General features: G+C 38.9%; 1 protein-coding gene across 4 annotated transcripts in view; it reads right to left on the reverse strand.

Moving 5' to 3' along the window:
- Nucleotides 1-402: 402 nt before the first annotated feature.
- Nucleotides 403-13372, reverse strand: part of Sulf1 (Extracellular sulfatase Sulf1) — a 233720-nt gene continuing 220750 nt past the window's right edge. For all 4 annotated transcript variants that reach the window (XM_076210898.1, XM_076210900.1, XM_076210899.1 and 1 more), the window contains exons 20-22: nucleotides 13206-13333; nucleotides 2653-2857; nucleotides 403-2563 (exon numbers count right to left, since the gene is read on the reverse strand). In XM_076210898.1, the coding sequence (XP_076067013.1) occupies nucleotides 2376-2563; nucleotides 2653-2857; nucleotides 13206-13333 (521 nt within the window). In that variant the 3' untranslated portion in view covers nucleotides 403-2375. The remainder of the gene's footprint in view (nucleotides 2564-2652; nucleotides 2858-13205; nucleotides 13334-13372) is intronic.

The raw sequence follows: 13372 nt of genomic DNA on the forward strand, positions 1-13372 counted from the left end.
AGTGGTTATGAGTGAATGATATTTTGACACAGCCCAAAGGGATTTCTTCTTTTAAGCATGAGGAGACAGGAAGGGGGAGTTGCTAATTAAATGAAGTGGCCTTGCTGTGGATGTGTTGTGTCTTGCTGCATTGCTTCTGACCCAGGACAATGGGCGAGATGCAGGGATCATCATACAGGAGGTGCTTAGAATAGAGGGAGGGAGGAGTGGGGATGAAATGAGTGGGGGTGGATTTATGCCTTTAGTCTTTGGCTACCTCCCTTGTATGGGGGGAAAAAGTCCTTGGTGTATGTATGTTTATATCCCATACCTCTCTCAGGTTTGCCTGGTACTCTTCTTTCTCCTTATTTAGTTCCTTCTAGTGATAATGAAAAGAATAGATGTAATAATAATAATTATACCTTTGGTTTAAAAAAAAATTATAGTTTTAATGTAATAATTTTGCCTGTTTTCATTTACAGAACATTAATCCTATGAATACAATAGCTTTGCAACAGCACACCTACTTAATAGATATATTATTATGGTTTGTGCAATTCAAGGAAGAAAAATGCTTCTGGTTAGCAGTGCTACTTAAAGCAGCTTATTTATGTAACATACATTGTCTCCTCAATAATTTTGAATAACTTGGGACATAATTTCAGTAAACTGATTAAGAAGTGTTCTTGAAACTTATAAATTCACAACCATCCTACAAAATTCATAAGAACTTGCTAACAACTTTTAAATTTTATTTCTTATCAGTAACTATTGAGTATGAGCCAATTTTATTAAAGCATAACTATGAAAAACAGCATTCATTACCTTAGCAAATGTAGTGCTAAACAAATGCCTTACATTATATGACACAATGGTTGCATTAAAATGCAGATTCCATCAACCTATGTACATGAGAAATAATGACTGAACACATTACAAATTTTATAATCTTGAAAATTACACACTTGCATAGCATCACAGGGAAAACAAAAAATCATCACCAGTAAAATAAAAATTATTATCTAATGGTTTATGGTATGGCATGGATTCTAAATATGTTAGAATATGGGTTATACAGTATTCTAAACATAACTTGTTCATATTATAACATTGTTTATCAATAGATAAATATGAACACAAATGTGACAACAAAAATTACATCATATTGCATTAAAACATATCTTTGCACTTATAATCTTCAAACAGGGATCTTACCATCTATAGAACTCTTGACAAAATCTTATCCATAGGTTTCCCCCAAGTATATTTCCAATTAAAATTATGAAAAAAACTAGAATAATAAGGACTTTGGCAGTTATGGCAGGCCAATATAATGAGTATGGATTCAAGAAATGCAACAATATAAAAACTTAATAAAAACAGGAGAAAGGATACACCTAGTCATCATGAGTATCACAGTAAATGACAAATAAGTCTAATAATAATTATAATACAGTACAAGAATGTCATGATTTCCAAGCTTAACACATTTCACATCTATAATTACACATCTGATACAATTTCTGGTTCATGAATTAATCTCCATCTAAAGTGTACACTGACATATGGCACCTTACATGCTTCCAGCGATTTGAAAGAAGACATTTATTCATCCAATCATTACATTTTGTATCAGCACTGAAACACCTGTGCTCAGAGTGCTATAGTTGCTCTGCTCATTATAACAAATTGCAATGAACTACTCACTGTCTCCATGGAAGATGTATTTATCACCATTACACTTAATTAAATAAATAATCTGACATGCAAACATTTTTATTTACACTATCATATACCTTCACTCAAATAGACCTGACTTAAAATGTTTAAAAATTACAATAACTTTATCAATCACTCAATCATTGCCTTAAGCTTCACTAAGTGGAAAACCCACATCCCCACAGTTGCTGGCAATGATACTTGGAACATCCCATAGATCTTTCTGGGAAGAAACTTTGGACTGTTGTCTGTGTTATATTAGTGTGGGACTGTTTCTGTGTCACAGGTTGAAAGTTGTAGGGAGAGGAAAGTGGTCATCAGTTGTCAGGTCTCCATGTGTGAAAGTTTAAGAAATACAGCTGATGTTAATAGTGAAGAGATCTTGGGCCCAGTCTGGAGACCAAGTGTCAGCCACTCAGGGATGTACCACCTGATGGAGGTAAGGGAGTCGACAGGTTTTGAAAGTGGGCAGCTTTACTGTCCATCTTTCAGAACCACCACATGCAGGTACCTGTCATTAGTCCTCACAATAATTTGAAAATAAAAAGGTGAATTAAATTTAGCCTCAACGATTAACTTTTGCAAGTTTCTCTTGTTTATAGCAACAGAAAATTACTAAAGATAAATGGATAGGTATGATACACTTCTTGAACAAATGACTGCAGATGTACAATTTCTTAATTATAAAATCTTCTCTGCCTCAAGGCAGATTTTCTCTCTTTTCTCTTCTTCCGCCTTTCCCTTCTCTTTTCACGTCTTCTGTTCTGTTTCTTGACCTTACTTTTTCTTGGTAGCCTCACTCTATGGCGTCTTGAATCTGTTAGATCAAATGGTGATCCACTCTCCATACTGTATACAATACTATCTGTAATTAAAATTATATTAACATCACATAATGTAATCACATAATAAAATCTATTACTTAATCAATTAGGTTCCAGATAAAATACAAACCATCATATCCATTATTCTTCAGTTTTTGTTTTCTTCTTCTGTTCTTGTGAGATTCCCTTGAGTGAACTTTCTTCATTTTACCTTTACCAGTTACAGAAGACATCACATCAATTCTCCCTTCTATGCCATTCACAATGGAGTTGTTTTCATTCTTTCTGTGTTCAATATTTGCTGCAGAGTTATGATTTGAGGTAGGTTCTACCTGCTGTGAAATAAAGTAACAATCAGAACAAGTTTCTTTCAACATGAAGGATGAAGCACATTCTCTTGTACAAAACAGATAGAGAGATAATAATGAAAGAGAAGGCAGTAAGGGGAAGATGGGCAGAATATTTTAGGGAGTTGCTAAATGTGAAGGAGGATAGGGAGGGAAAGATAGTTGCAGTGGGAAATGCTAAGAAAATGACCGTGATGAGTGAGGAAAATGGAGGAGAAATAAGGAAGGATGAAGTGAAGGCAGTTGTTAAGATGATGAAAGCAGGTAAGGCACCTGGTCTGGATGGATGCCATGCAGAATGTCTAAAAAAAAGGAGGTACAGTGATGGTGGACTGGTTGGTGAGGTTATTTAATGTTTGCTGGAGAGAGGGTAGAGTGCCGGAGGAATGGAGTGCCTGTATAGTTCCACTTTACAAGGGAAAAGGGGACAAGTGTGAATGTAGTAGTTTCAGAGGGATTAGCTTGTTAAGTGTAGTTGGGAAGGCTTATGGGAGGATCTTGATTGAGAGGATTAGGAGAGGAACAGAGGGAGTAATTGGTGAGGAACAGTGTGGATTTAGGACAGGTAGAGGTTGTGCAGATCAGATCTTTGTGGTAAGACAGATATGTGAGAAAGCTATAGGAAAGGGGAAGGATGTTTTTTGGGCTTTTATGGATCTGGAAAAGGCTTACGATAGGGTAGACAGAAAGGCACTGTGGGAGGTTATGCAGATATACGGGATAGGAGGAAAGCTTCTGGGAGCTGTCAAGAGTTTTTATGAGAGCAGTAGAGCTTGTGTCAGGATTGGAAATGGAGAGAGTGAGTGGTTCGAGGTAAAGGTGGGACTTCGTCAAGGATGCGTTATGTCGACCTGGCTGTTCAACTTATACATGAATGGGGTAGTGCGAGAGGTAAATGCAAGGGTAGTGGGTCAGGGATTGGAGATGGTTAGAGAAAATGGAGAAATGTGGGAGGTGAGCCAGCTGTTGTTTGCAGACGACACTGCGCTTGTGGCAGGATCGGAGGAGGGATTGAGGAAGTTGGTGACAGAGTTTGGGGGAGTATGTGATAGAAGTAAGCTAAAGATAAATGTGGGTAAAAGTAAGGTGATGAGATGTACAAGGGGTGAAAGTGACAGCAGACTGGAAGAGAGCATTAAGGGAAAGCGACTGGAGAAAGTGGATAGTTTTAGATACTTGGGTACAAATGTGGCAGGAAAAGGTGGAGTGAAGGTGGAGGTAGAATGTAGATTGAGAAAAGCGAGTAAGTGCCTTGGTGGATTAAAAAGTGTAATGAGGAATAGACGTTTGGGAATGGATGCTAAGAGGAGACTGTATGAAGGAGTGATTGTGCCACCAGCATTGTATGGGGCAGAAACATGGAACATAAGAGAGGAAGAGAGAAGGAGTTTGAATGTGTTTGAGATGAGGTGTCTGAGAAGTATGATGGGGTTTACTAGGCTGGATAGAGTGAGAAAAGAGGTGAGGAGGAGAACAGGGGTGGAAAGGGAGTTGGGAGATAGGGTTGATGAAAGAGTATTAGGATGGTTTGGACACATGGAAAGAATGAGTGAAGAAAGACAAGTAAAAGAGATATGGAAGGCAGATGTGGAGGGAGTGAACATGAGGGGACGTCCTAAGATGACGTGGATGTATGGGGTGAAGGGGGCTTTGGGGAAGAGGGGAATGTCTATTGAGGAAGGATGAGAGAGGACAGAAGACAGGGGTGAATGGAGAATGGTTGTATATGGAAGATGTTGTGATGCATGAGGTGGAATGGGCAGGGGGATGGGGGGTGAGGTAGTATGTATGAGCAAAATTTGACACAGCCTGAAGGGATTTCTCCCCGTCTTCTCCTTTTATGCAATGGGGGGATGGAGAGGGGGGGTCGCCGATTTAATGAAGCGGCCTTGCTGCGGATGTGCTGTGTCTTGCGACACTGCCTCTGACCCAGGGCAGTGGACAAGGTGCAGGGATGACCCGTCATCCAGGAGGTGCTAAGATAAGAGGGAGGGTGGAGGGGTGTGGGTGTGTATTCAGGGATGGAATGGGTGGGAATGATTTTATGCCTTTTCCTTTTTGGCTACCTCTCTTGTAAGGAAGGAAAAGCCTTGGTCTATGTATGTACTTTTATTACTTCTTTTTCACCAATCTATACTGTCCTGATATCTTTTTTTTACTTTTTCCAAAATCCATTATGCTACATTTCTTTATGTTGAAGTTCACTTCCCATTTCTGTCTCTATTCCCAGACCCTATTCAGATCTTTATGTAGAGAGTCACAGTCTGTTTCAGTACTCTCTTTAACAACTTTGCATCATCTGCAAAGAAGTTCATGTAACATCCCACACCTTCATCCATGTCATTCACATAGCAAACATTATTGGAGCCAATACTGATCCTTGTGGAACTCCACTAATTACCTCCTCCCTGGTAGAACTCTTATCTCTGAGCACTACTCTCATTTTTCTTCCATGCAAGAAGTCCATCCATTTCAGCAGTTTTCATTGTATCCCTCCTATGGTTTCCAGTTTTCTTAATAGTTTTTTGTGAGGGACTTTTTGTAGATCTAGGAATACACAATCAGCTCATCTGTCCCTTTCTTGTATTACGTCTAGTAGTCTTGAGTGTATTTACCTAGTCGTATTTTACGGAAAGGGGAGCTATGCTCGTGGTGTTCCATCTTCATTTCTCATTTTATATAGACCAGTGGTTCTTAACCTGGGGGGCATGCCCCCCTAGGGAGGCATAAGTGATTTTCAGGGGAGGGGGCATGCGAGGCTCAGGAGAAAAGTAGAAATTTGACCAGTTACATGTTATTTTCTTGACAAGAAATGGGTCACTAATGTAGAGGTAAGTTTATGAGATAATGCAGAAGTATCGTCGTTACTAACTCTTTATTTTCAAGTCTCCCAGCCATATAAGCTTTCCAATGTATCCCCTTCCCTGCAAAGGGGGTCTATAGATGCAAGGGGGGCATGGAGGAAAAGAACAGTTCCTAGAGGGGGCGTGGTAGTAAAAAGGTTAAGAACCACTGATCTAGACTGTTTTTAAATTCGTGTATCGTTTTTGCACACACCACATTTTCATCTAACTTGTTCCAAATGTCTATTACCCTGTGGGGGAAGCTGTTCTTTTTCTGGTATCTTCTATTGTCTTTCTTGGTTTTCTTTCTGTGTCCTCTTGTATTTCTACTATCCCATTTTATTAGATCCTCTCTATCAATAGTTTCTATGACTTTCATGATTCTATAGTTATCAAGTCTCCTCTTTCTCTTTGCTCTAATGTCTGTAGCTCAAGTTTTGCTAGTCTCTCCTCATATGAGAGTTCTGAGAGTGCCAATTTTGTGCCAATTTTGTAATTACTCTTTGTATTATTTCAAGTTTTGTTATACATTTTTTGTACCTGGTGACCACGTCATCACTGCATACTACAATCTTGGTCTTATCAAAGTGACTAGTATTTTCTTCACCATTTCTTCATCCGAGTATGTAAATGCCACTTTGATTGTTCTTATTGCATTATAATGACTCCCAGGCCCTTCTCATTTTCTACTTTTTTTTATTTCTTCCTCTCCCAATTTATATCATCCCATTATTCTTTTTTTGCTTCTTCCAAACTCCATTATATTACACTTCTTAATATTGAATTCCATCTCCCACTTCCTACTCCATTCCCATACTTTATTGAGATCACTCTGCAGCGACTCACAATCTTCTACAGTGTTCACTTTTTTCAACAATTTTGCATCGTCTGCAAAGAAGCTCATATAACTTTCAATTCCTTTATCCATATCATCAATATATATAGCAAACATTATTGGGGCCAGAACTGTTCCTTGTGGAACTCCACTAATCACTTCATCCCAGTTAGAGTGTTTGTCTCTTATCACCACTCTCATTTTTCTTTCATGCAAGAAGTCTTCCATCCACTTCAGCAGTTTGCCCTATATTCCTCCTGCAGTTTCTAATTTCTAATTTCTTTAGCAACTTCTTATGTGGCACCTTATCAAAAGATTTTTTCAGGTCTAGAAATGCCCAATCAGCCCATCCATCTTTCTTGTATTACATCTATTAGCCTTGAATAGAAACACATTAAGTTTGTGACACATGATCGTCCTTGTCTAAATCCAAATTGCCTAGGATTTAGTACGTTGTTTTTTCCAAATGCCTTACCCATATAATTTTGATAATTCTTTCACAAATTCTAGCTATCATACTTGTAAGAGAGACCAGTCTATAGTTAGTAGGGTCTTCTTTGTATCCCCTTTATATATTGGTACTATATTTGCTCTTTTCCAATATTCTGGAACTTTTCCTTCTTTCAATGAACTGATTATTAGACAATGTATTTTGTCTGTTAGTTCATTCCTGCATTCTCTCAAAATCCAATTTGCCATTTCATGTGGTCCATGTGATTTTCTGACAATGAAATTACTTAAGTGATTCATTATTTCTTTCCTTGTTACTTCTATCTCTTTCATAAGGGGGACTTTCTCCTTCCACTTGACATCTCTAAGTTGTATGTTCTCCCTCGTAAACACCGATTTAAAATGCTTGTTCATAATTTCTGCCATTTCTATTTCCTCTGTGTATTCAACTCCTCCTTGTCATAGTTTCTTTAATTCTTGTTTGTTTTTCAGTTTGTTGTTTACAAATCTGTAAAATAGTTTTGGTTGATCTTTACATTTTTCTATGACATCTTTTTCGTATTTTCTCTTTTCTTCTCTGTATACTTGTACATATTGATTTCTATAACTAGTATATATTTTCCATTTTTCAGGTCTTTTGTCTTTATTCCATTTTATCCAAGCTTTATCCCTCTTGTCTTTTAACTCCCTACATCTTTTATTGTACCAACTCTTTACATATCCTTTTTCTTGTTTTTGTCTTGGAATATACTTTTCCACACCTTTATAATTTTTTTTTTAAATATTCCATTTCTCTTCTACTGTTGTTTCCTCCTTGTGTACTTTCCCAGTCTGCTTTTTTAAAGAAATCTCTTGTTTTATAAAAAAAAAAAAAATCCATACATCAATCTTCCCTTTCTATATTGTTTTTTTTTTTCATGTATTTTTCCTCATTTAGTTCCAGTTCAACCAATATGTGGTCACTTTTACTTATAAGTTTACTATACAAACAGCAGAAGCTTAATTAATAAAATTTAATTACTGGGAGGTAAAGCATGGGTAGAGAGATTAGATAGTATAGCTATTACTGAATCCTAGATCAATATGGCTGATAGACATTTCCTTCTGGAAATCGAGATGGAAGGATACAAGTTTTTTCACAAGGACAGGGTTGGCAGGAGTGGGGGAGGAGTAGCACTTTTTGTTAAAAATACAATAAATTAAGGAAGAGGATGGTATGGAATCTATTTGGGTGGAGATTATAGGCAAGAATAAGAAACTTATCATTGGCATCCTATATAGACCTCCTAACCTCAACATTGAGCAGACTGATCCCCTGACTCATGAAATTTGTAGAGTGTTCCAGTACAAAAACTTTGTGATCATGGGAGATTTTAATTATAAAAACATTGACTGGGAAATTTTAGATCAGAAAGTGAAAGTTTTCTTAGATGTGCTGCAAGATAATTTCCTAAAACAAATTATCCTATGAAAGAAGAGAATACTCTGGACTTACTCTTAACTAATAATGAGCACCTAATGAGTAACGTAAAAGTGGGAGACAGTCTAGGCTCTAGCGATCATTAAGAAATAAGATTTCATATTATTTGGGAAGAATTAAAAAGTATGAATAACGTTCAAGTACCGCACTTTAGAAGAGCCAATTTTGATATGATGAGAAGGTATACAAGACATTTGATCACTTATGGGACCAACTCAGGGGGCTATGTGACAATGTCAGATACACAGTCAGTCCAGACATTATTAGTGCAGTCAGGGGTTGGGTCATGGAGGGTGAAGGTATCCGTGCCTTGGGTCAGGTCACTTGCAGGCGTGGGGTCAACAGCCAGGTCAGCGATTTGAATTAAATGTATACTAACCTAACAGATTTTATTCCCTTTAAGTCAATATAGAAGAATAGTAATACTCCCACATGGATGACGGACAGGCTGATACATGAGATCAGAATGAAAAGAGGACTTTACATAGGAATAAAAAAAAACTGGGGAACACACCTTAGATCCAAATACAACAATATGGCAAGACTGGTTAAAAAGAATACATGCACAGCAAAATGTAACTATGAAATTGAGGTTGCCAGACAAGCAAGATCCAACACAAAGGGCTTCTCTCATCTCTACAGAATAAAAAATAAGGAAAGGATAGGCCCGATTCAAAGTGACGAAAATGTCATGATAGAATCGGAGGTAAAGATGAATGAGGCATTTAACAAATATTTTTACATTCTACCTCCACCTCCAATACTCACTTTCCCACCACATTCACACCCAATTATCAAAAACTATCCATTTCCTTCAGTCTCTCTCCCTTAATATTCTCAGTCTGCTACCATTTTTTTCCCCATGTGCATCTCATCACCTTACTTTCACTCACATTTATCTTCAACTTCTTTCGCACACTTTTCCAAACTCTTCACTAACATCCTCAATCCCTCCTCTGATCCTGTTACAAGCGCATTGTTGTCAGCAAACAGCAACTGGCTTATCTCCCACTTTTCTTCATTTTCTTTAACCATCTCCAATCCCCGACTCATTACCCTTGCATTTACCTCTCGCACCACTCCATCCATGTATAAATTGAACAGCCAAGGCAACATAACACATCCCTGGCAGTCTCAACTTTGCCTCAAACTACTCACTCCATTTCTGATTCTAACACAGGCTCTCATAAAAACTCATGACTGCTCTCAATAGCTTTCCTCCTATCCCATATATTTGCAATACCTCCCACAGTGCCTTTCTGTCTACCCTGTCATAAGCCTTTTCCAAATCCATAAAGGTCCAAAATACATCCTTACCTTTTCTCACATATGTCTTAACACAAAAATCTGATCCACGCAACCACTACCTGTCCTAGACCCACACTTTTCCTCACTAGTTACTCCCTCTGTTCCTCTCCTAATCCTCTCAATCAAGACCCTCTCATAAGCTTTCCCAACTACACTTAACAAACTGATCCCTCTGAAACTACTACACACACTTGTCCCCTTTTTCCTTGTAAAGTGGAACTATACAAGCACAGTCCTCTGGCACTCTACCCTCTCTTAAATAAACATTAAATAACCTCACCAGCCAGTCCACCATTACTGTACCTCCTTTTTTAGACATTCTGCATGACACTCATCCAACCCAGGTGCCTTACCTGTTCTCATCATCTTAAGATCAATGAAAGTGGCCTTTGATTACATGGATGAAGAAATGGTAAAAAAAATATTAGTTACATTGATAAGACCAAAATTGGAGTATGCTGCAACACTATGGACACCAAGTACTAAAAAGATCATAAAGAAATTAGAAAAAATTCAAAGAGCAATGACAAAGATGGCACCAACACTCTCCAAATTGACATACAAACAAAGATTGGACAAACTCGAACTACCAACCCTGGAACAAAGAAGAGAAAGAGGAGACCTACTAACCATCTACAGAATTATGAAAGGGATGAAAGTCCTTGATAGAGATGATTTACTAAAGTAGGATAGGAGAAAAACAAGAAGAAACAAAAGGAAACTTAAATAAGTATAGTTACAGAAGAGATCTGAAAAAAAAAAAGTTTCCCACACAGGGTGATAGATATCTGGAACAAACTGAATGAGGAAACAGTGAGTGCAAAAACTATACAAGAATTTAAGATCAAACTGGATGCTGAAAAATTAAAAAGTGGGTCACTATGAGCATAGCTCTTCCTGTAAGATACAACTAGAAAAATACACACACACACACACACACAGTGGTACAGGATTGGAGATGGTTAGAGTGGAGGGAAGTGGGAAGTGAGCCAGTTGTTGCTTGTTGTTGTTGTTGTTGTCATTCCCTAGACTGTCTGTCCGAGCAGTCCCATCTCCCCAAGGAATGCCACAGCCAAAACTGGGTTTTCCCACAAATCCTTTATAGAGCGTATGTTGTGTTGTTTGCGTGCATGATTGTGTATAATGCAGTCTTCCATTATGTGTTGTATGGTATGGGGTGAAGTGTTACATCCTGGGCAGCTGTTCACAATGCAGTCATCCAGCCTCTTCTGGTTGTTGCTTGTTGGTTACACTGCTTGTGGCTGGGTCAGAGTAGGGTCTAAGACAGTGACAGAGTTTGGGAAGGTATGTGATAAGAGGAAATTGTAAGTAAATGTGGGTAAAAGCAATTGATTAGGGGGAATTTGTGTCATTAAACCAATTCATCAATCATCAAAAGCAATAAGATGAGATATACAAGGGGTGAGGGTGGCAGTAAGTTGGAGGTAAGTATTAATGGAGAGAAGTTAGAGGAAATGAATGGTTTTAAGTACTCAGGGCCACATGTAGCAGGGAATGGAGGAGTGGGGGTAGAGATAAACAGTACAGTGAAGGAAACTAGTAAATGTCTGTGAGGTACGAAAAGTGTACTGAGAAATATGTATTTTAGGATAGATGCAAAGAGAAGACATATGAAGGGGTGATCGGGCCTATGACACTGTATGAGGTGGAGACTTAGAGTTTAACCTATTCCATATGATGATGCCTACATAGGTGTCATGAGGCACGAATGGGTATACAGGAATACCAGTGTTGGCGTCTTGATTATATTTATTTTGTAGTTGTAGCTGAGTGATCCCCAAATTCTGTGAACTGGCTTGATCACATTTTCTGTGTTTATTATTACAGGTGAAAAAGAATGAGTAATACAGCATACATATACCAAGGCTTTTTCCCCCTTACAAGGGAGGTAGCCAAAAAGGAAAAGGCATAAAATCATTCCCACCTATTCCATTCCTGAATACACTCCACACCCCTCCACCCTCCCTCTTATCTTAGCACCTCCTGGATGACGGGTCATCCCTGCACCTTGTCCACTGCCCTGGGTCAGAAGCAGTGTCGCAAGAAACAGCACATCCACAGCAAGGCCGCTTCATTAAATCGGCAACCCACCCTCTCCGTCCCCCTATTCAGAAAAGGAGAAGATGGGGAGAAATCCCTTCAGGCTGTGTCAAATTTTGCTCACACATACTACCTCACCCACCCATTCCACCTCATGCATCACATCATACATACACAACCATTCTCCATTCACCCATATCTTCTGTCCACTCCCGTCCTTCCTCAACAGACATTCCCCTCTTCCCAAAGCCCCCTTCACCCCCATCCATCCACCTCATCCTAGGACGTCCCCTCATGTTCACTCCCTCCACATCTGCCTTCCATACCTCTTTTACTAGTCCTTCTTCAATCATTCTTTCCATGTGTCCAAACCATCCTAATACTCTTTCATCAACCCTATCTCCCAACTCCCTTTCCACCCCTGTTCTCCTCCTCACCTCCTCATTTCTCACTCTATCTAGCCTAGTAACCCCCATCATACTTCTCAGACACCTCATCTCAAATACATTCAAACTCCTTCTCTCTTCCTCTCTTATGTTCCATGTTTCTGCCCCATACAGTGCTTCTCTATTTTCACATAAAGAGATGATGAGGGAGAGTCGCCATTTTCAATGAAGCAGTTAGGCCCTGCTGTCAGGTATGATAGTGGGTAACCAAAAAAAAATACATTGGCCGGGGGTCCAGGGGCAGAGCCCCCAGTGGGGGGGTCAGGGGGCCGTGAGCCTAGGCCAAGTCCCTGGGCTGAATCGTTAGTAAACACATGCATACAAGCTGTTACATTGATATTGCTATCGATATGATTCGGCCAAAATCAAATCTACCCCAGTCATCACCTTGCCATACTACACTTGTGCACCACACCATGTAATACTACACAAAATGAATCACTTGTGGGTCTGCACAAAATAAAATGCTTACACACAGGTACAGCCAACATATGAATTGCCCAAAACTTCACATCAACCAAAAATTATTTGACCACAACAAAATAATTTTCTTTTTTTAACAGGATCGTTTATCACAATCAGGAATTAATGACAAAAAATTTAGATCATTGTCAGGAAAAGAAAATAATCGGAATTCCAATTTAAATCAGAAGAATATCATGCTTGTGCTGTGGATGTACTGTGTCTTGCTGTATTGCTTCTGACATGGATATTTGGCAGAAGACAGGTATGACCCTTCATCCACAAAGAGCTGTGATAAAAGGGAAAGAAAGGGTAGATGGATGGAAGTGGGATGGGTTGGGATGATTGCATCCCTTGACTGGCTACCTCCCTTATAAGGGGGGAGAAAAGCCTTCCGAATATAGATAGAATATGATTTATACATAGGACTAAAACAGCTACTGTTACTCACAGGCATCTTAGCAATACTGTCGCACTCATCAACTCCAACACACATACGCAATGTTTCAAGCCGCCCATGGAGCTCTTCCAGTAGATCAGTTGTCAGTGTAAAAGCAACATTTCTGAGTTGATAGGGATCTGAAAGAAGGTACACAGATTCAGTAACAAGTTTTGAAC

The sequence above is a fragment of the Oratosquilla oratoria genome, chromosome 28, assembly GCF_046742065.1.
Source record: "Oratosquilla oratoria isolate Oo_2021 chromosome 28, ASM4674206v1, whole genome shotgun sequence".
Classification (NCBI taxonomy): Eukaryota; Metazoa; Arthropoda; class Malacostraca; order Stomatopoda; family Squillidae; genus Oratosquilla; species Oratosquilla oratoria.